This window comes from Dunckerocampus dactyliophorus, chromosome 4, assembly GCF_027744805.1.
Source record: "Dunckerocampus dactyliophorus isolate RoL2022-P2 chromosome 4, RoL_Ddac_1.1, whole genome shotgun sequence".
Classification (NCBI taxonomy): Eukaryota; Metazoa; Chordata; class Actinopteri; order Syngnathiformes; family Syngnathidae; genus Dunckerocampus; species Dunckerocampus dactyliophorus.
The window spans coordinates 17,514,558-17,537,181 of record NC_072822.1 but is presented as its reverse complement, the minus strand read 5'-3'; the positions used below and the strand labels follow the sequence as shown (position 1 = coordinate 17,537,181).

The 22,624-nt window shown below is 41.1% G+C and overlaps 1 protein-coding gene across 6 annotated transcripts in view; it reads right to left on the bottom strand.

Moving 5' to 3' along the window:
- ank1a (ankyrin 1, erythrocytic a) overlaps nucleotides 1-22,624 on the bottom strand; it is a 128,661-nt gene that overhangs the window by 57,489 nt on the left and 48,548 nt on the right. For 4 of the 6 annotated variants that reach the window (XM_054773285.1, XM_054773291.1, XM_054773286.1 and 1 more), the window contains exon 2: nucleotides 12,530-12,622. The exons of the other annotated variants lie outside the window; for them this stretch is intronic. In XM_054773285.1, the coding sequence (XP_054629260.1) occupies nucleotides 12,530-12,622 (93 nt within the window). The remainder of the gene's footprint in view (nucleotides 1-12,529; nucleotides 12,623-22,624) is intronic. 6 annotated transcript variants of the gene reach the window in all.

The window sequence follows — 22,624 nt, the reverse complement described above, 5'->3', positions numbered from 1 at the left end:
CCCTCGGTAGTGGACTGCAGTACTCGAAAGCTCAGTGTGTGTATGTGTGCGTATGAACAAGGAGCCATGCCTGAGATCAACATCCATGACCTCGTCTGCAATGGATGACTACCTCTGAAAAAGCAGCATGTATACAATTGTTACGAGAGAAAACACCACATGAATGGAAAGTCTTCAGTCGGAACAAACTTGTACCAGTAAGATTAAAATGGTCCTACAGGTTTACATTTGTTTCTGTTACGGTGCGTCATAAATCAAATTATATTTTTTAAAATTCTAGTAAAAAGGCTGGTAACAAGGAACTACCATATCAGATTTTTTGATTCTTTTGATTTTGATTCTTTCATGGCTGATTTAGGGAGATAGATTACAAGATACCTTTTGGAAGATAAGGTCTTTAAGGCACAGTCTCCAAACAATGCACCACTTTCAGCTGACTGAATTGTAACATACAGTGTTTACACAGTGATAAGTATAATTTGCAGTTTTCATGCAGCGGGGAAGATGGTACACACTTAATGAGATTATATAGTACAAAGAAATTAACCCAGCTAGTCTATTTGAACGCAGTGAGCTGTTCTAATACCTATTACTGTCTATGAGTAGTTAGAGTCAGCTAGGAGATTGCTGGTTTAAGCCACATCTCATTTCTAACTGAACATGCTGGCCTCTGTAGGGGAAATGAAGCTGGGGATTAAACCAGGACTTTGTTACCAGTGCAACCAAGAGCCAAATCCTGTAGCTGTTCCACAGAATCTCAAGTGGGAGAAGGAAACTGCTGGGATAACCAGGATACAGATGCTGTTTAGCACCATGTCATTTTAAGTCTCACTGCCAAATGCTATGCTTACAAAATCTATACAATATAAATGTATAAATGCAGCCAATTTTTTATAATGTCCACCAATTTACCTGAGAAATTATGTCCAAATGAACCCCCACAGAGTGTGATCACACTTATTCTATACCATTTACAGGAACATTGAGCAGCGGATGTGGAAATTCCTAAGCACTTAAACAGCTGTTTCATCATCCTTTTCTGCTGACTTGCAATTGCTCAACAAATTGATTTTCTTCCTTGGGCCTTTTCCCCTTTAGCCTCCATCTCTGCATTTCTCTCCCAGGCTGCTACCATAGGTTGAGGAGGCAGCGAGGTTATTCCGGATACAGAAATGTAGTAAGTGTTGACTCAGTCAGATTGAGACCTGTGGGACCTGTCAGCATTGGGCACATTTACAGGAATTGAGAGAATGTGCCCCTTAGACGCAGTTGCAATGCTACACCCAACATGCTGTCTTTATATAAATCTTTTCTTCATAAATGACAAAGCATCATGCTCGTCGCTACTATTTACTTTCTCACACTCTCTTTGCGTTGCTCATTGATTGGCTCATTATATTTGGCTTTGATGCAGCCACTGTGCTCATAGATGAGATTGTCATGGTTATTGTCATCCAATGGGGGGATGACAAAGAGGGTTAAAGCCATAGTGTTTGGAGGAGATATGGTAGACACCTTGTGCAAAGTAGTTCTATTTAACTACATAATATGTCCTTATCTTAAATGACCAGACAACATGATCCACAAGATAACACAGAGGAAATTTAACTCAAGCTTTGCGCTACACGGTATTTTCTTTTTGTAAATAAACAGAATTGTTCAGTAATGCACAAACCATCTAAGTTAAATACTTTAAAGGTGTCACACATAAAATTGGAGGATAAATCTTGAGTGAAGCTATGCTTTTGATTAATGTTGTACTGTACATACAATTATTTACATTTCCTTGATGAACATGTTCTATTTCTGAATTAATTGTTTTTAAATCCATTTAAATAGCAAAGAACCACACACTGAACAGCTTCTGATGTTATAAAAGTGTTTTTAGCCCATGTCAAATGACTATTCCTTTTTGGTTGTCTACCTATTTTTTACTTGGGGTGTGTGAAAACAAAATTATATTGAATACAATGATACAAAAAAAACATTAACAACAGAAGCTCTACATGATATTTGCTGTAATTCATTGTTTGACCTACAAAGAATGAAACTACATATATAAGTCTACAACTCCTCCGCTAAAAGACTTGCATGTAAACAAGCTCTGTTGTGTAGATCTGTTAGCTCGCTGGATTATGTTTATAAAGTCTTCACTGGTGTTACTCTGAAGGATTTAATTCATGAACCAACTAAATAGTTTTGACCTCCAGTTTACTTACCACAGCTAATCCTGGTTGACATCATACAACTGAAACATCAAACAGGAGAGTCAAGTGAAGTCAAAAACATGGTTAAGACAAAAAACAGACACACTTGCACTAATCTTGGACGCAAATACACCAAATCTGCATAGATAATACCAAGCAATTTACATTTTAGGTGAGCACAGAACAAATACTCCCACCATCTTTTGAATGAAAAAAAAACACATCAAAGTGGAAGATCAAATTCTTGCAGGTATATTGTTTGCATCCCTTGCGTAGTTCATTTTCCCTTATGTACTGGCTCTCTTTTGTTTTTGGAAAAAGGTAAACTAAGGACAATTGAGAATGTAGACAGTAGCAGTCTTTCAAAGAAAAGACAGCTTTATGACAGCCAACAGTTAAAATGAACAATGCAAAATGGAGTGCTGGCAGCCGCTGAGAAAATGTCAGTATTTTGGTGGCCAACGTAAAACATGGCAAAAAGTGCACCAAATAAGCAATAGCTAAAGGTAGAACCTATGAAGAGAGAGACATGTTTGGGTGGAAAAGTGGAGAAAGTAAAACAGCAGTACTCACTCCGCAAGTGACGATCTTGACTGGCATGCCTGGTGGCCCTCCACTCTCTTTCTTATGTTCTGTTTCTCCAAAATTGACTTTCAAGTTGCCCCCCTGCAAGTGCCACCGTGCAGGGCGCGTAGACCCCTGTCCGACGTAAACGCGGGCGCATACACCCGCACAGATGCACACACTTGAGTAAGCGGGACTCGGCGCGGTGGGTGGAGAGACAAGAAGAGGGTGGGGGTGAAGGGGCCCATGGGTTTATCTCTGCAGGAATGTTGCCTGTATCTAAAGACGCACATTTTACTTAGCCAAAAACCAATGGGCACCCCACACTCACATCAAGGATCGCCTACCTACATCACTGATGTCAAATATTTCTGCTTTTTTTTCCCGTTTTCCTCAAATAAAATTTGCAATTTCTGTCAAATGTTTTACCCAACGCTTTGAGTTGTACCCTTGCCATCCTCTCCTGCATCCTCCACCCTCACACTGGACTCTGCTCTACCCTCCACCTCACATACCATACACAATTCAGATTTAGTTGCACTGACACCTCCACTTTATCCCTTCTTTCTCTTGTCCTGTCTTCCCCACATGTCACGCCCATCTCTGCGTCTCCTGTATTTTTTGTGACAGCCACACAATCGTTTTTCACGGACGGGGCTACCCCAAAATAGAAAATGTGGAAAATGGGTGTTTTTTTTCTCTCTTTTTTTGGTTGCAGATCTGTTTCAGTCTGTGAGGTGACTTACAGTGACAAAGCGCTTGGTGTTGGGGGGGGGGGCGCTGCCACCGCTCCATGACAATGGGCCAGACACTCGGGTTGGGGGGGTATGAAGGGGCTAGCCTCTCAAAAGACCCTGCCTCCTTTAATAAAGCGTCCGTCATTCCTCTGTTGAAAAGGCCCTCTTTTCTCTACCTCTCCCCTCCTCTCTCCCTCTCCTGGCTAAATGCTGGGAAAAGCACATCGCTGCCAAAACCATGCAGAGAGATAAATGCTGTAGAAGAGGGGATACAGAGGGGGAGCAATGTAGAAAGAAGGCTATGGCCAAATCGGTAGCACTGGACCATGACCCGAGCCAAAAACATCATATGGAAGACCTCTCCTGTCCACATGTAAATGCAATTAGAACCCCACTACAAAAAGTGTGAGGATAGACATCAGTCCTAATAAGCATTCCACAAATTGTCCAGCGGTTCACTAACAAGGCCTGTAACTCTCTGAGATAAACCTCTTCTCTCTCTGTCAGCTGTAGCTGCACCTGAGAAGACGATAGATTATCACCACTATCACAGCGTGAAGGGATATTTCAGGTGTTGTACTGAGTGAATACTTATGTGGGCATGAGAAACGTGTTTTAGAATGTACTCATTAAAACTGAGGTAATGATGTTCCTCTGTAGTCAAGGGAAGTTGTAATATACCGGGGCACACTTCTGTTTGGTGGCAGGGTTGATTTAGATCCGTGACAGAAGTGCCCTTTGCACCCAAATTCAGGTCTGCCTTGTTGACAGGATAATAGGCTTGAGCCGCCCACGTGTGCTGCTGTAGTAGCTTTATAGCCTGTGTCCTGGGGTCCTAGACCAGCTGGGGGAGGAATCAACATAAATACTGACCCTTTGTCAGCTATCTTTCCTCAGCCTGTCACAAGCCTTTATCTTGTTAGACCTCTACTCTCACTGGCACCAGCACACACTGCACTGTAGCCAACACCCACATGGCAGACACACAGCGTGTAGGGTCATAGGCAACATGGAGAGAGAAGTTACCTACTGATGTCCTGCAAGACTATTTATAGAATTGGTTGATGGGCCAGTGAATTGAGCACCTTTGGGAGGATTTAATACATTACAAAAAAAAATAATGTTCAACCTTTAAATGATTGAGCACATGCAGCTGAGGTCAGAAGTTTAATGTATAACAACCGTTCTTTTTCCAGGGTGGAATGTACATGTTCAATGATTTTTGAAAATACAGTTTGAATTTATTTTATATTATAAAAAGTGTACAGTATAAAAGTATATAGTCATGGAAAAAATGATTAGACCACCGTTGTTTCTTCAGTTTATTGATCCATTTTAATGCCTGGTACTAAAGGTACATTTGTTTGGACAAATATAATGATGATAACAAATATAGCTCATAAGAGTTTAATTTAAGAGCTGATATCTAGCAACTTCCTTGGTTTTCTTGATAACCACAATCACTTAAGTTATTACTTGAATAGCTATAGCATTGTACTGCCAAAAAATGTAACTCTTTTGACCTATTTTTGTTGTCATTGTTATATTTGTCCAAACAAAGGTACCTTTAGTTTCATCAGGCATTAAAATTGACAAGAAACTGAAGAAACATGGGTGGTCTAATCATTTTCTCCATGACTGTACATACAGGTTCAAATATATAGAAACACCCTCACTAATGTTTGGTTAAATGTCCCTTAGAAAGTTTCACCTCTACCAGAGGCTTTCTGTAGCAGTCAACAAGCTTCTGGCATAAATTTGACGACTGTTCTTGGCAGAAGTGGTAGAGTTCATTTAAACTGGTTGGTCTGCTCGCATTTTAAGCATACTCCACAAATGGTCAACATGGTTGACGTCGACACTTTGGCAAGGACATTGCAGAAGCCTAATGTTAGCCTGCATTAATAATTCCAAAACCAGCTTTGATTTGTGTTTGGGATCATTGTCCTGATCGCTCAACTGTGTCCACGTTTCAGCCATGCTTGACAGTTTCTACAGTATTCTTATGGTTGAGAGTCTCCCTTTGACTGCTCCAAACATACTTCTTGTAGTTGTGTCCAAATCGCTCAAGCTTTGTCTTGCAATGTGGTTCCTGGATTGTTCCTGAACGCTAGGCCTGTCACAATAATCAATAAATCCATTAACCGCACAATAAATAAAACCAAACTCGATAATTTTGCTGGACTCGATATATTGACATGTGCATGCATGTTTTATTTCCTCCTCTCTCTCTGTACCAAATAGGTCAACGTGAAGAGAAGGAAAGTTTGTGTGGGGAAGTATTTCGTCGGCGGATCACTCAATTGTGGCGGAATACCATCACAAACACCAACCCCCCTCCCAAACTAAACATGTTGTCATGGCGGCCTGAAACACCAGCGAAAGTTGGTGGAAAACCTCCTCTTACGGAGTGTGAATGGAAGCTAGCTGGGTTAGCTTAGTTTAGCAAAGCATGCTAGTGTGGCTGTGTGTGTGCGACTCAGACTCTACGAGTGTGTTTAAACCACGTTGCCTTCTACCACTTGTTTATGTAAGCAAGCGTTTTATGATGCCTGCGGACACAGGTTTTCAGTAAAATAAGGCAAGAGGCACATTTATTCTTGCTCCCAGCTCATCTTAACTCTCAACGGACATTCTCAACACACACAATACGCTTCCGGCCTTCAAAATAAGAGCGCCACATCCTGTCTAATTGTGCAAACTAAATATCCATCTATCTTCTTCCACTTATTCGAGGTCGGGTCATGGAGGCATGGAAGGCCAGACTTCCTTTTACGCAGCTACTTTATTCAGCTCTTCCCAGTGGATCCCGAGGCATTCCCAGTTGCCAGTTGAGAGACATGGTTTCGCCAACGTGTCCTGGGTCTTCCCTGAGTCCTCCTACCAGTCGGACGTGCCCTGAACACCTCCCCCGGGAGGCGTCCGGGAGGCATCCTAACAAGATGCACGAGCCGCCTCATCTGGCTTCTCTCAATGTGGAGGAGCTGCGGTTCTACACTGAATTTCTCATGAATGACAATGCTTTTCTCATTATCGCTAAGGGAGAGCCCAGCCACCCTACGGAGAAAACTCTGATCACTAACAAGAAGTTAATAGGGCTTGGCCTTGTCTACTTAGAAAAATGTAATGAAAAAAGTGTATATATGTACGTATGTATATGTATGTACATGTATATATTTGACCCTGTATTTATCATTTTTATGTAGTCTTGTATAATAATTTCATCCTGAGAAAAGAACATTCAAAAAGTCAATAATGGCGAGTTCAATGATGACATTCAAGCCCATGATGTGTATGTAAACGTCTGACCTCAGATATACATAATTTAGAATTAGCTTCAATAAATGTTCAAAGTTATCCTGTCCTGTGGAAGACAAAATGAAGGAGTTAGAAATATTGCTACACATATGAATGAAGTCCATACAAAAGAAAGGAGAGTGTCATCGCTGGTCCAGACTTCCATTCATCTTCCTAAGTGGACAGGTAGAGATAGGAAACATGCCTGCAGAGTAAAGGTGTGTGAGAGAATAGAACAGAACACTGTGAAGAGAATACACTCCATTTCAAACAAAGGCTGTTGTCATCGGTCACAACAGGGACGGCTGAGTCAGCATCAGGCAGAATATGACAGACTGTACATTAAATCGGTTTGGTTAATGAAGAGGCGTCAGAACACTTATAGAAGCAATGCACCACAGGACTTATAGGGCTTGTTGGTTCACCACTGCCGTTAAACTGACAGAAGATGAATTTTCTATTTGTCTAGTGAGACAATTGACTAGTTGTATCTTTTTTCACAGTCCTGATGACAATGTAACAGGATCTTCATCTGCACATAGCGCTGAGTCAGCATCTCATATGTCTTCTCTCATAGAACAGGACCCATTCAGACATCATTCAGACAGCTCTTAATTAATATCTATATGAATAAATGTTTGATGTATCTGACATCCTGTTTTCCATTTAAACCATTAATATTGGCTACTGCTGCAGGAAGATGCTGAGCTTTCTGATGAATCCAAGATGGTCAAAAATATTTTAATTAAGCAGTCAGTGGAAGACATGATAAAGTTGACGACTAAACTGACCCAATTTGACAACTTTACATACATACACATTCAAAAATGCACACTCACAGGGACCCTTAAACCACACATATCTGCACACCACTCCACAGACCTCGAGTAAAGTGCATGCACACGTACACACACACGCACGCACACATACACGCGCACACCACTTCAGCATAATGCAGCAATCATCCTAATGCATACAAGGCATAGATTTCAGGCAGAGTAGGACCTAAACAGAGTATGGCTGCTATTGAGCATCACTGTGATTGGTTAGCACTGTTGCCTTTCAGCAAGACTGTTCTGTGTTTGAATGTCAGGTTGAATCTCTCTGTGTGGTTTTCTCTCAGGTTATTCCAGGTTAATCACACAATAACATGAATGTGAAGTTAATTGGAAAATCAAAATCATCTAGAGATATGAATAGATAAAATTAGTATGAAAAGGAAGCACAATTAGCAATAATCCCAAGATATAAGTCATTATCTGGCATTGAGATATTCCTAGGGAATTTGTGTGTGTAACTTAGATTGTTGGTGATAATGCTTAAAACCAATCCTCTACTTTTACTGTTGCAAATTAAAAGAATACAGAGGAACATCCACATTGGAATGACTGAGGTATAACGATTTGGAAACATATTTACATATAGCTTTATAGCCTCAGTTGAGTGTGCACCAAAAGATTTACCACGCATGTGTTTTGCTTTTTCGCTGTCTTTTTTGTGACACTTACTACAAAAGATGCACATTGTCAACAGTTCAAGGTTTCATTCAGGGAATTGTTTCTATTTATATCCCTTGAAATGGGTAAGATGGTTCCAAATCTTAGGTTTATCAGTCTCCTGGAATGTCGTGTGGTCAACCTTAGTGGTTCCACTGTTACTAATGACAAATTATTTTGTAACTATTGAATGACACGGTACAAATAGGCTTTGATGTTTGACATGAAGAATCATTTTTAGGATGTTCCTAATCTAATTTGTGACAAATCATAGGAACTTCAATAATTACCTGAAGTACAAAAACATTTTGTATTTATTCTGACATACATCTGGTGAAAGGTGGACAAGGCGCGACCTTCGTAAACTTAGCTTTTAGACTTCCTGACCACCTTTCCCATGCTCTCTGCACATTCACCTTAAACACATGCACATGCATGCATACATGCACATTTGTTGTCACTCAGTTTCTCTCCTTCTTAATATCATTTAAGCCCCCATCGCACTAAGCACGAATCAGCATGAACCAAGCAGAATCTGCCGTAATGAAAAAGTTTCAAAATTTCGCCACATTCTGGACAGAATTTGAATGCCGTTCGAATACTTATCAGGAATAGGAGCTGGCTCTTCAGTGGCTTCCTGGATTTCAGTACCTACATGCTGGTGTCTGGTGGTAAGTTTGGCTCGTCTTTTTTCTTGCCATCATGACAGGATTGGTGTAAATTGGCAACGCGGAAATGGCGACTGATGCTTCAGCGGGCTTGTTGGCTTTCAACCTCTTTTCAGCACATCTGCGCTGTCCACGCCGGTGGTCAGTGTTGGAGTTGACTTGGCTTCTTTTTTCCTTGGCGGTGATGTTAATGTGATATGATGTGAATAACGCGATACTTAAAAGCTACGTTTCAGCGGCAGCATTCCCGAATGCAATCGGCAGCATTCTCAAATGCAATCAGAATGTTTGGAATGCTGTTTCAGAATATTTACAATATCGTAAGAATATTTTGAATGCAGTCAATGTGCAGTTAGAACACCTTTCGAATGCTGTTTGAATATCCAGGAATAAACCAAGAATTTTCATTCCGACTGCAGTCTTGCTCATTCTACCTCTAGTGTGACTATGGTATTAGGATAGCCCCACTGAAAGTTCTTGCCACCAAACATATCTCCTTTTAGCACTGTAGCAAAAATCTCCGAAAATCGAATCAGTCAGCAAGTTCAGAAGACTTCTGCTCCTCCGTCTTCTCGCTAAGACACAATTTTTCGAGATTCTACACAATGGCAAAAAACCCCACAGCCTTTAATCTTAATTATTTCAAAGCTGGTATTAATAACCCTGGGATAAAAATGAGTGTAACAATATTTGAATAGGCCATGGCCTTTCACATGTAAATTACACTCTGCACCCCTCGCCGAAACAAATTACAGCCAACTGCTGGTGGTTGGACATGAATGGGCTTCCTAATGTAGTCTGCATCTACAGTGGGCCGGGGAGCAGCTGGAAAAGAGAAACTGAGACGGGGGAGAATTTATATGACAGTGCAGACTGTGACAGTTTGCTTTTCTTCATATTGAGTCTGCCATGCAGCCACAGTGTGACGAATGGGGCTTGGCTCCCGGAGCATCTGTCTCTGAGGACTAAATGGGGTAGTTAAAGTGTGCAATGATAGTGGGACCTTCTCCAAGCCTAATAAGTGGTAATGGTAGCAGAGGGGCCATGACCTTTATACTTACCACTGACAATACACAACTCTGCCTTACAGGAAGGGGCACGGCAGGTTGATGAAGAGGGTAAATACAATCAATTTGCAGTTTTGTATTATCTGCATGCGTTTTAGAGCCATACCAACATTAAGAATGACAATACAATTTCCACTTTTTTATATTTCTGGTTATGGAGTTTTCCCATCATAGTAATTGTTATGATTTGTTAAAACAGCATTTTGGTGATTTTTTTTCCAGATACTAGAATCTCCTTTGTCGTTTTTTTAATCCTGACTTTCTATACAAACATCCTGGTTTAGCTTTGACCTACTTGCAGTAGTCGTGCCGTTGCCCTGTTCATGGTTGATTTTTCACAGATATTACTGACTTTCAGTTTGTTTCTGTATAAAAAGTGCTAAATAAATTGGTATGCATTTTTTGCAACCAAAATCAGCAGTCTCAAACTCGAGGCCCAGACCACATTTTGAGAACTCATACTTGACATCAAAGTTTAGTGTATTTGCGGCCTGTACATCCTAGACGAGTTACATTTATACAGTATTTCATAAATTGTGTTGATTTTGAACTCCTCAAGTGATGGTGGTTTAGCTTGTTAAAGGAAGGTCTTTATTTGGGCAAGCAATAGCCAACGCTTTCTTTTATGACCCAGTGAGTCAGAATGTTATGTTGAGCAATGACCTCCTGCCATTTTGGATGTGTTGACAAGCTCATTGCGACTTGCCCATATAAAGAGCAACTTCCTCTATGCAAGCTAAAATGCCTCCGACCATCTCTTGGTCAACTCAAGAGCACTACAATATTACATTTGATAAATATGTTTTATACTTATTACCACGTATGGCCTACCATAGCTCAAGCTATGTGACAGCTTCCAGTGGTGTTTGTTGACAAGATAGTCACTTGGTTGAAATGTGATTGCAGACTGAATACGTGATGTGGCCCAGCCTGACCCAGACTATACCTCCAGTGGCCCCCAGGCAAGCTGAGTTTGAGACCCCTGACCTAAATAAATGTTGGAGTGCCCACATACAGTCCCAACCATTGGTGCTAACACGATGCATCTTGTCCCTCCTGAAATGCACACAAACACTCCAACATACAAGGCAAAATACCTCATTCAAAGGAGAGAATAAAAATGCAATTGTCCAATGCACACAGAATCATGAGCACCAAAGAAAAATACTCCATATTGTTTTGAGCAAACAGTTTATGTTTCCACTTACTGTATGCGCTACTTTCTTACAGTTATTGTTTTTTTTTGTATGATTTTTTAAAAATGTTATTTTAATGTCATGAATCTTCTGAAATTTGGGCTTTAGGAAACCTCATAGTGCTCCATAGCCTTTGGGAGCAATATGGAGATAGGAAGAGTACGATTACAAATTTGGGATAGCAAAGAGGGGAGCGAGGATTTGAGGGGAAAGTATCGTCTGGAACAAGTTTCCCAGTGGCCTCATTGCACTTAGATGAACTCTTTTCCACTTAGTGAAAATGAATTCAAGATCACCTATTAGATAGTGGCAATGAAACCTGGTGAGCAAGTCCCAGACCCTTTACTTAGATAGACAGACAAAAGACAGGCACAGCATGTGTAACATGCTGTCACATAGAAGATACACAACAGCCACAATACACAAACAATGACACATCAACGGCGCAAGGCATGCACAACCACAACAATGCAGAAGAAAGACCACATCCACCATTCCAGACACAACACAGACAGTTGGATCACAGCTAGTGCTAATACACTGGAGATGCCATGCATGGACTTAGAGTAAGCATGCACACGCCACACTGATAAGGTCAAAGGTACACGACATTTCCCACATACTCTTTTTCTTTCACGCACAGCTCCACATTCACACTTAAATTTGATTTAAGCCTAAACACAATCACAGTGGTACAGATGACACAAGCATATTTACGAAATTAGAAGAACCCACAGGAAAAATACTGTGACTTGTTATTATTAATATGGACCTCTGGTGCATGAACTACTGCGAGTGGAGTGATAGACAGTTATATTTACTAAATATAAGCTATATTTTGCCCGTGGACTCTTGCCATGTAATATGCTGATTTGAGAACATCGGTATCCGAGGTGTCACAAGACACTGAGAAAGATGTTAATATCGAAACAGATACACACTCGTGTCTTAAACACGTGAAACCAAAACAAAGGCCTCCACAACATAAAAACCACAGAATAAAAAATATAAATCAGAAAGTTAGTATAATTCGTCAAGCAGGGAAGGGAAACATAGAAAAGCTCCAGCGTGATCCACGACACCTGTATGACTTATTTAGCTCACATCACAACAGCACGACTTGAATGAACCAGCACTACAATACCATATGCAAAATAAGAAAAAAGTGATAAAACAAAACACAGCAGCAGAGTGACACAAACTTTACGTGACAAGATGGCCATCAATACAGCATATATATGTATATATACACATAGTAAATAGAAAAAAGCCAGATATACGTGTTGCAGATATTTACTTCATCATCATAGAGCCATACTCCTTGGCCATCCGGCATCTCAGAGCTCACACTACTGTCCTGATCGATTAGCCAGCGATGCACGGCGTGGGCCTAAAAGAACATACGACATAAAGACAGAGCCCAGTTAATAGCAACAGTGAGATGCAGAGAGATGGTGTGACAGAAAAAAGGGAGGGAAGGAAGAAAGCAGCAGAAAAACAAATCATCAGCAAGGAAGATTAAGAGAGCAACAGGTGAACATCATATTGAGACACAGGTAGAGAATTAGGCAGAGGAATAAGGAAGAGGAAACCCACCCTAAACCTCACAACAACCAAAAAACAACCTGTCTGTGGCAAACACGTAAAGATGAGCGGCATGGCTGTGTCTACACATACAGTAGCCATCGCTGGGCAGCAGACCACTGATGGCGAATGGAAGAGGTAGTGTGGTGGTGTTGGTGCTTGGTGGTTCACAGATGGCTGAGTGGTGTCATGGTGTAAGTGAGTCCTTTTTTTGCTTGTGCAAGTGTACTTACCCAGAATAAACCCCCACGCATGTGCAGGGGCAACTTGCCACATGAACCAAACATTGCACAAGTATTTTCAGCATTTTCTTAATAGCAAGGAAATGGCTTTCTCCACAGTTTATGCACAAGGGGTGCTGATGAAACTACAATTTTGCACTCCATAGAGCACAGACCTCCACCAGCGTTTAACAAAAGCAAAAAAGGAAAATGCCTTGTGGTTGGCCAAAGTTTGTGAATGGTTCATAGAGGATGACACAAAGCGGTGAATGGTATCAAATGTAGACTCCCACTTTTCATTGGTCTTACATTCTGGGGCCACCAGTGAATGGCGAAAATCACACTTATTAAATGCATTTTAAATCATAATCTGTATAGGTACTCACCGCTAATGAATGATAATGTAAGATGATCGATGAACAGATCTGAGTCAAATCAGAGTCACGTAGAAGTTATATATGTTTTACTTTTGCATCTCACAGCAACAACAGTGCGTTCAAGGACCTCCGAACAAAGTGCAAAATCTCAACACTTGATGAAAAAACACTATCAGTGAAGCATAAAGAAAAACGCATGTAAAAAGTGTGGGCTTTCTTTACAGTGTTACATGTATGCTGTACATTATACCTGTATTATCACATATTTATAAATCAGTCCAATGAATGAGGAAAAAAAATATACATATATATACATATACATATATATATATATACAGTCGAACCTGTCTTAGCGGCCACCTTTATAGAACGGCCACCTGCCTATAGCAGCCACTGAAAAATCCCCCGCAGCAAATTTACATGTTATAGACCCTGTGTATAGCAGTCACCTGTCCAACGCAGCCAGCGGCCACCCATTTTGTCTCCCTTGGTCAATATCTGACTGCATATAGCGGCCAAATTGCCAACTCAAGTAGAAGCTTCATGCACGAAAAAGTTTCATTTTTCAATCAATGAAGCCGTGTGTAGACTTTAATTACTGAGTCGTAGCTCAATCACAATCATTCACAAGATCCACACAAACTGTCAGTTGTTCCACATAAAAAGCCGTCTTCTTTTGAGCTTGCTATTTCCTGGTCAAACATGTAACTTTAAGAGCATTTGCACCAAAACATTACCGCAAAGTAGGCTGGGAACAGGACGTGCTCCCAGCGACGCTACAATAAAAAAAATACATACGCAAGCGTGCATGCGGCAGCGGGAGCAAAACTGAGTTCGGTTGTACTTAATTGAAGTATTTTAGAATGTACTCACGTTACTTTTCATCAATCCTCATCCACAAATCCATCAAAGTCCTCATCTTCTGTATTCGACACAAACAAAGTCGTCTTCTTTTCCGTTCGCTACTCGTCTGTTAACTTGTCAGTGTTATTCAGCTCCGAAGCAAAGAAGGAAACTTCCTGTTTCTTCTGCCAACTTTATTTATTGAACGCGGCCAACAGACAGCAGCTCAGAACACACACACACATCTCTCAGCATCGTCTCTCCTTCCTGCTTGCCCACAAGGCAAAGGTTAAACAAGTCCCACTACATAGCTGTCCAGCCAATGCCTGTAAGAAATGACACCGTTTACTTCCTGGTGTGCACTGGTCAATACTGTAATGCCGCTTGTTGTGGGGAAGGAGAGACTCACGTCGCCGATGCACTTTAATCGCTTTATTAACACTGCAGGACTTTACATCCACGCCAACATAAACACACTTCCCAACTCTCTCGAAAGTCACAGCTAGCCATGAGCCTAGCTCTCCTGCTCGGGACGCCCACTGTCACTTCCCGTCACTTCCACTCTGCCGTATAAAAAGTAAAATATTAAAAACAAGCGTAAGACATTACTAGCACAGCTTTGTTCTGTGGGTCGTGGATATATTCTATCAGTTATTATTAAGCCTCTAGCTTCCTTTTAGTAAGTAAAAACCTTGGCTATGATTGCGCTACATTATGTAGACCTACAAAGTACACTTGGAAGAACAAGAGGTGAATAAATGTATTGCAACTGATGTGAAACTGATGAGGGGTAGGATTAAATAAGCTTTGCTTCTTCCTACTCCTTTTTAGACATGCAAAATTGTGAATTGTTCTATGTGATGTGCTACTGTTTGACTCATGCATGTTCAGGATTAAAACCATGAACCATGAACCATGATAATAACAAGCCTAGTAGTGCTGTACAACTTTTATCCGCAGTCCGCAGTGCCCTCTACTGGTCAACATTATTATTATTATTATTTTCCTTTTTTTTTTCTTTTTTTTCCTCTACTGGTCAACATTCAAACTGGACGCCAACCTGTCTATAGAGGCCACCTGTCTATAGCGGCCACTTTTGCAGACTCCCTCTAGTGGCCTCTATAGACAAGTTTGACTGTATATATATATATATATATATATTTTCCATCTGGCAGTCCTTTGCAGCAAACACATACACATACACATTTACAATATACAGATTAATAAAAAAAAAACAAATATATATATATATACACACACATTTTTTTGTTACGAAAAAATCTGTGAATTTGCGGGGCCGTGAATGCTGAATCGGGACTGTGCAGAGATCCACTGTCTTCTGTTTATACTGTACCTCTGCAAAAATATCTTCCGTTATTAGTACCTTTATGAGGATCCTCACCAAAATGTTATAAGTTCTTCGTTGCACCACATTTATATAAAAGTTATTAAAAACTGCTTAGCTTTTCATTCTGGGCTCTGGGCAAAATCTCATACTGACTAAAAATTGAAATGAAAATAAATTAACTTGTAAATCCACAACTTTATCCAGGTCTTTACCAAATGTAATGGGTTCCTCATTGATATAGGTTGCAAACAGTTGGCAATTGGTTAAAAAAAAAGCACTTTTTCAGATTTGACAAAACAGAGATGGCCTCAACGAATGACTAAGTCAGGTGCAAACAAATAACTATTTCCACCACTATTGAACAGTAAAATATATACCCATTCTCTCAAGCCTTCCTTCAGACCAACATGCAGATATTCTAGGATTCAGATCTAAGTCACAGTCAGTACTAGGAACTGTCACTGTGCAACAGACACACACACGCCATCACACACACGCAAACAAACTCATGCACAAAACCCCATCTGTTTCTCTTGACTCTTGTGGTGTCAGCACCAAAAATGACCAAACACAGCTACTTTTGGGCCGTCTGGCAGTCCTTTGCAGCAAAATGCTTGACAAGATTTGTACAATATACAGATTAATCACCCTGTCATGGCTACAACTCTGTACTCTGTGGTTATAATAATAATTCTACTCTACTTGTGGTGTTTTCAGGATGCAATAAGGTTTGTCATTCACACACTGACCCCTTAAAATGACATTAACTTCATAATAAAAGATGATTTACCATTATTACGTATGCATAATGCATGTTACAGCTACTTTAGCAGAGATATTTTGTGCTGCAAGTTTTTCTAATGTCCTCGCATCCCCTTGAAAAATATTTACTACTTAAGTTGGCATGATCTTATAACTGGAGTAAATCATTTAAAAAAAAGTTAAGCAACAACAACATTGAAGTGAAGTGAGAATGTGCTTTTTGTCAGGATTTTGGACATACTAATGATATGAGATGCACACATACACATACATACTCAGAAGACAAAGGGGCACCTTCTGTGTCAGGTGAAGTGTCAGCTAAAAGCATAAAACAGTCAGCTCACAGCAATGAAGGACATACACACAGAGTCACCTCAAGGGTACAGTGAATCAAAGGGTGACAGCAGAGCCCAAAGCTTGTGTGAGGAAACTCTAAAATAGACAAAACAAGCGAAAGCACTGCACTACATATGTTACAGTGGATCACTTTACACTTTGAATGGACTTTGAATTTAAAACAATTTTGAGAAGACTGCTCATTAAATCGCCCTTGTGGCTGTGCAGGTTCCCGTTTATATGTTTGTATATGTGACCGCGTGATGCACAACGGCGTCATCCGCTAAGTTTGTGTTGAGTTACAGAGCATGCCATCTTAAAAGGATAATTGGATTAAGTAGCAGACGGGTAGTGATGACAGGGGAAGAGGGCGAATGGGGTGGAGGAGGTGAGAGACAGGGTAAGGCTGAGGGGGTTGAGAGGTGCTGATAAGACTAACAGGCCATTTCACTGTGGAGCCGTTGGGAGCCTCAGGGCAGCAAACAGACACAGTGGGAACCCAAACCGTCACGCTGTAAATTAGAAGAATAAAGAGGATAACACTCGTAGTCTCGGGACACCTCACTAGCACCGGCTTGGCATTTGGGTATACTTTCTACAATCAGAAACAGCAGAGAAGAAAAGCACTTGTTAAAATTTCTATGTCTACTTAATGGGCGTTAAACTGCACTAGAGCCTGATACATCCCTACAGTTGAAGTTTATTTTTTACAGTTTGATCCACAGAGGCAGGACCAGAGAGAGAACTAAAGCTGGCAGTGACAAGCTGGTGAAAGTTGTACAAGTCTCCAAACTGAAAATGTGGGGGAGTATTAAGATATCACCAAGCACTACAATATGCTTTAGTTTTCAATTTCTTCTTCTGAAGGCTGCTAAAATAATCCACTTTTTACAGAGGCCTTGTTCATTAAGTCTCAACTGCAGTAGTTTGTGGTCTAAAGCAGTGATTCTCAGCTGGTGGGTCGGGACCCAAAAGTGGGTCATATATATATATATATATATATATATATATATATATATATATATATCATGGCCTGATGTCCGTGAATGCACCTCACGTTCTTGTCTGTGCTATTCGCTTGCTACGCCACAACAGGGTCCGTGCCATGTTTATGGGCAACTTTGTCCATCTCGAGCGGGAGGGGAATGAAACTGAGTTGGGATTTAACATGCCATCTGTCCGACACACAGCTGCATATATCTGCCGGAGAACGGCAAAAACTGCATAAGAGAAATACTGAAACGTAACAGAACAAAACGTAAGTTAGCCAGGCTACCAGGGGCCTTTGGGGGCCTCCGACCTTTGGAGCTTTTGGACGCTGCTGCATGTTTGCCCCTGTCAACCCCCATAAACAACTCCTCTACCACCGTAAACAACTCGCTATTCTACTCAATACAACCCTGGCATGGAAACAGAAGTTTAGAACATTCAGAGAGGAATACTCCCATGATTGTAATCTTAAACACTGATGGAAAGTGTGAGAGTACTCACAATACAGTACAGAAGCACTTAAAGTTAGCATTTCAATATCTGTACTGTACTATACTTTAAAATGCATTCATTTTGACATGCTCATATTTGTAAACAAGAACGAGTGAGCTGTAGGACTTTTTTGTGTAGCGTGTAAATTTAAGCCACAGATTTTTTAAAACTTTCAAATTATATGAGTAAAAATAAAACTCCAATGCAGACTGCCATTAAAGATAATGCTTATCTAGGCGGCCTGGATTTATGCTTGGAGAGCAAAATGTAGACATATGTATGAAATCAATCCAAATTGAGGTAGGACTGATAATCACAGCATGGTATTAGCTTTCAGAAGACTAAAAGAATTAATGTATTGTGAGTTTTTCATGTGATGAATTATGCAGGAGCTGAATTGCTGTGCTGCACAATGAATGTGCATAGCCTCAATAACTCAGAAATGAAAACAATTAGGCATAAAGAAGCAGCAATAAATAAAAAAAAAATCACAACAAAATAGCAAAATTATTTACCTATTTACTGGGGCCCCTGTCAGTCATGGGCCCTTGGAATTGTCCAAACTTTTCCCCGCTTTACGGCACCCCTGTTCTAAAGTATAGCGTGACAAAATACTGTACGATGTTTTGTACCACAGTTGTGAAAGACGTCCTGCATGATCTTGACATCTCATGCAAGACTCCGGCATATCTCATACGACTAAAATCCAAAATGTGTTTTGCTTTTTTTTTGCTTTTTTATCTTCCTTTGCGGGCAGCAAGGTGAACTAGCAGTTAGCATGTTGGCCACACACTCAGGAGATCGAGAAGATCTGGGTTCGAATCTCCGATGGACCTCTCTGTGTGGAGTTTGCACACTCTCCCAGTGCGTGCGTGGGTTTTCTCCGGGTACTCCGGTTTCCTCCCACATTCCAAAAACATGCATGTTAGGTTAATTAACCATAGGTATGAATGTGGGCGTGAATGACTGTAAGTCTATATGTGCCCTGCGATTGGCTAGTGACCAGTCCAGGGTGTACACCTCCTCTCGCCCAAAGTCAGCTGGGATAGGCTCCAGCACAGCGACCCTAGTGATGATAAGCGGCATAGAAGATGGATGGCTCTTCCTTTGCTCGCCATGCTCGTCAAAGTTTGTTGCGTGTTGTCTGGTAAGTAGACCTTTTGTTTTCTTACCAAATTTTACAGGGGTTAACTTTTTTTTACACCTGTGTGACAGTGAAGAATGTTTAAACAATAACTTAAGACATTGCCTGTTCAGTTAATGAAGGTTTTATGATGGCAGATTATTTAGATTTTTTTTTTTATATTCTATGGAAATTACGTTTGACACAGTAACAAATAAAAGGTCTCAGAACTAGGGATGCTGATCTGATCTGATCTGTAAAAAAAGCACATGATCGGCATATGCTGATAAATGCCTTTCAAAACTCATAAAAGCCGATCACCTCTGGCTCGTATTATTGCAGCCTGTAGCGATCCCTATGTGCAGTGTAGTGTCTTGCTCTAACGTCTTGGGTAGCGTCCTCCTTTCACTTTCCTACACAAAGAGCAGGTGTGCCAAAACCCAAACAAACATGTCTGCCATGTGAAACTTACCTGCCATTTGTGAGATTGATATAAATTTTGCCCCGAGCAAAACATGCCACGAGAAATATCTTGCCAGTTTAGCATGTTAAAAAGCTTTAATTTAATACGGCATTTGAAGAGCAATCACTTGACGGAGAAGAGACAGCCTAGATTAGAGTGTCAAGGGCTGGCAGGGTGAGAATGCCTTATTAATAGTGCATAGCAGAGAGCTGGCAGCAGCAGCCAAAGTGAGCTCCATGAGCAGGTGAGGAGAGTTCTGGAAGGGCACAGGTTGAAGTGCCAGGTGGGATGAAAGGGGAAGATGGTGCAGTCACCTCTATTTTGACTCAGTCTCTGTCTGCCTCGCCATCTGGGATCACTTTCACTTTGCTACATACTAAAACAGGCACCATGCTCCTTGGACCTGGTCTACAGTCTTAGCCATGTTTGCACTTGCACGCATTTTGCCTCCGTATTGTCTCACAATTCACCATGGCAGTGTGTGTCATTTAGATGGCATGCCTGAAAAGGTTGAAGAAGTTTACACACTGTTTCCTCTCGCTTTGTATACGCACTAGGCACATAACTAGTGACTGAAAATGGTGCGCATTGGCACAAAATGCTACATTTCCGCAGTACTTATTTACAGTCACGTATTGTTTACGTTTAGTGTGTGACAGGGATGGGCAAACTACGGCCCGGGGGCCACATCCAGCCCGCCAAGCATTTGAATCCGGCCCGCCAGTTGTTTCCCAAGTATTTAATTTTAACATTTAACATACAAGATGGCAAAATGACTTGCAAGTAGTCAGAGTCAATCTTTGTTGTGCTAACGTCAATTCATTAGCTTATGTGCATGTTACGTGACTGTAGAACAGGGGTCACCAACCCGTCGATTGTGAGCCACCAGTCGATCTTTGGGACTTTGCTGGTTGATCGTGAGAAGACTAGAAAAATCATGTATTACATCAGTGCCCTCCAATTCCAGAGAGTGACCAACAGACACGCATTTTAACCAATGAACACATTTGTACACCTCACCGCCCCCCAGGCATACAACCCGCAAGCTCCAGCCAGAAGCCCAGTACCCAAAATTCAGTACCAGCGCACATATACCAGCTCGCCTCGTCCCACAAGCACAAGCGGGACAAGCGTGCAGATCTTAGGAGAAAGAGAGAGAGGAGTGACAGCGATGGGCTTCCGCACACAACAGTAGTTATTGCACATTAATATGGCTCAAAATCTGCCTTTGCTAGCTCAAAATTAAGGTACAAATATAATATAACTTCATAGATGCGCACCTCCACAAAAATCTGTGAGCTGCGGCGACGCAGCTCGTTAGGGCTGACTGTTGTAACGCTATGACCAGCCCCTCTCTCCTCAACCACCATTGCTCGCCCACAAAACTGAGCCAACAAGCCAAATAGAATTGTGGTTTGCTCATGGAGATGGGGTGCCCAAAGTATGGCCCAGGGACCCTCCGCGGCCTGTGGCTCATTTGTCATTGCATTACTGCAGAAACAAAATAAAATTTAAAAAACAATAAAAATGGTAAAAATTGAGCAAAAGGCACAATGAGAAAAAGCTGAAATGTCGATGCCAACAACTAATAATAACACAAAGCTCTCTATTTAAAGACAAAGCTTTAAATATGTATCACTTTTTACTTTACTTTAAAAAGTTTTAAATATTTATTGTATAGATTTTTTTTCTAGGCACACACACACACACACACACGCGCACACCCACCCACCCACCCACCCACACACACACACACACACACACACATATACAGTATATATATTGCACAGGTTCAAGGCTGAGATTGGGAACTTGGGCTCAAAAAGGTTGGTGACCACTGCTGTAGAACATGCAGGGAATTGTGGTCGGACAGCGAATGTAATGTTGAAACGTGGAGGGGGAGGGAAATGTAGCACTTCAAACGTGTTGCAGTTCCCCAGGTGCTTAAATGAACATTACACTTGCCTTCTATATCGTAGGCATCATGTTTTGCCATGTTTACATTCAGTGACGGTGTGGCCATGTGTTTGTGTGTTTACGCTCTGTCAGCATGTTGCGATATGTTAAAAAGGTGGAGTTTATGATACTGTACATAGAGTCTGCTAGCTTTGGGCCATAAGCCGCAAGGGTACGTCAGTGACGTTATACATCCCCAACCATGACCTTTGGCGTTTGTGGCGCGCTTACAATAAAGTTGGGACTCATACACAAAAACTATATATAACTATTAGGGCTGTCAAAAACTAATTTGTTGAATTAATTATAATTTAAAAATTGCCGTAATTAATGAATGCGCATCATGACAAGCCACGCCTCTCTGTTATGATGGTGGCACGAAAGTATTGTATCCATACAAGATGGAGCAAGATGAGCCGGCTGGCCCTATGGATGTATTTTATTACAAAAAGAACAATAATGGAACAGTCAACAAACAAAACGTGATGTGTACAATCTGCAAGAAGGAGTTTAAGTTTCACCAAAGCTGCTCAAGCTTGAAGTACCATGCTAAGGCTAAGGATGCATATGTTGGGGCTGCTAGTTCAACAGCTAGCTTGCGACAGACTACATTAAATGACCGCAGGCCATTAAGTAAGCTACCTAAGATAAACTGACCAACATAGTTGCTAAAAGGATTGCACAGGACTGTAGACCAATTTGCATTACATTAAACATTAAAAGTAAAACTACAACTTTTGGGGCCGACAATGTACGCAACATGACAGCTGCAATTCGACTTAGACACGTTGAGCACATGGGCTGTATCGCTCATGTTGCAGAGAAGCGTCACTGTAAGCCTCGCTCACACCGGCTTTGTGAATGCAAAATTGTTGGTCTTTTCAAACACAGCCCCAC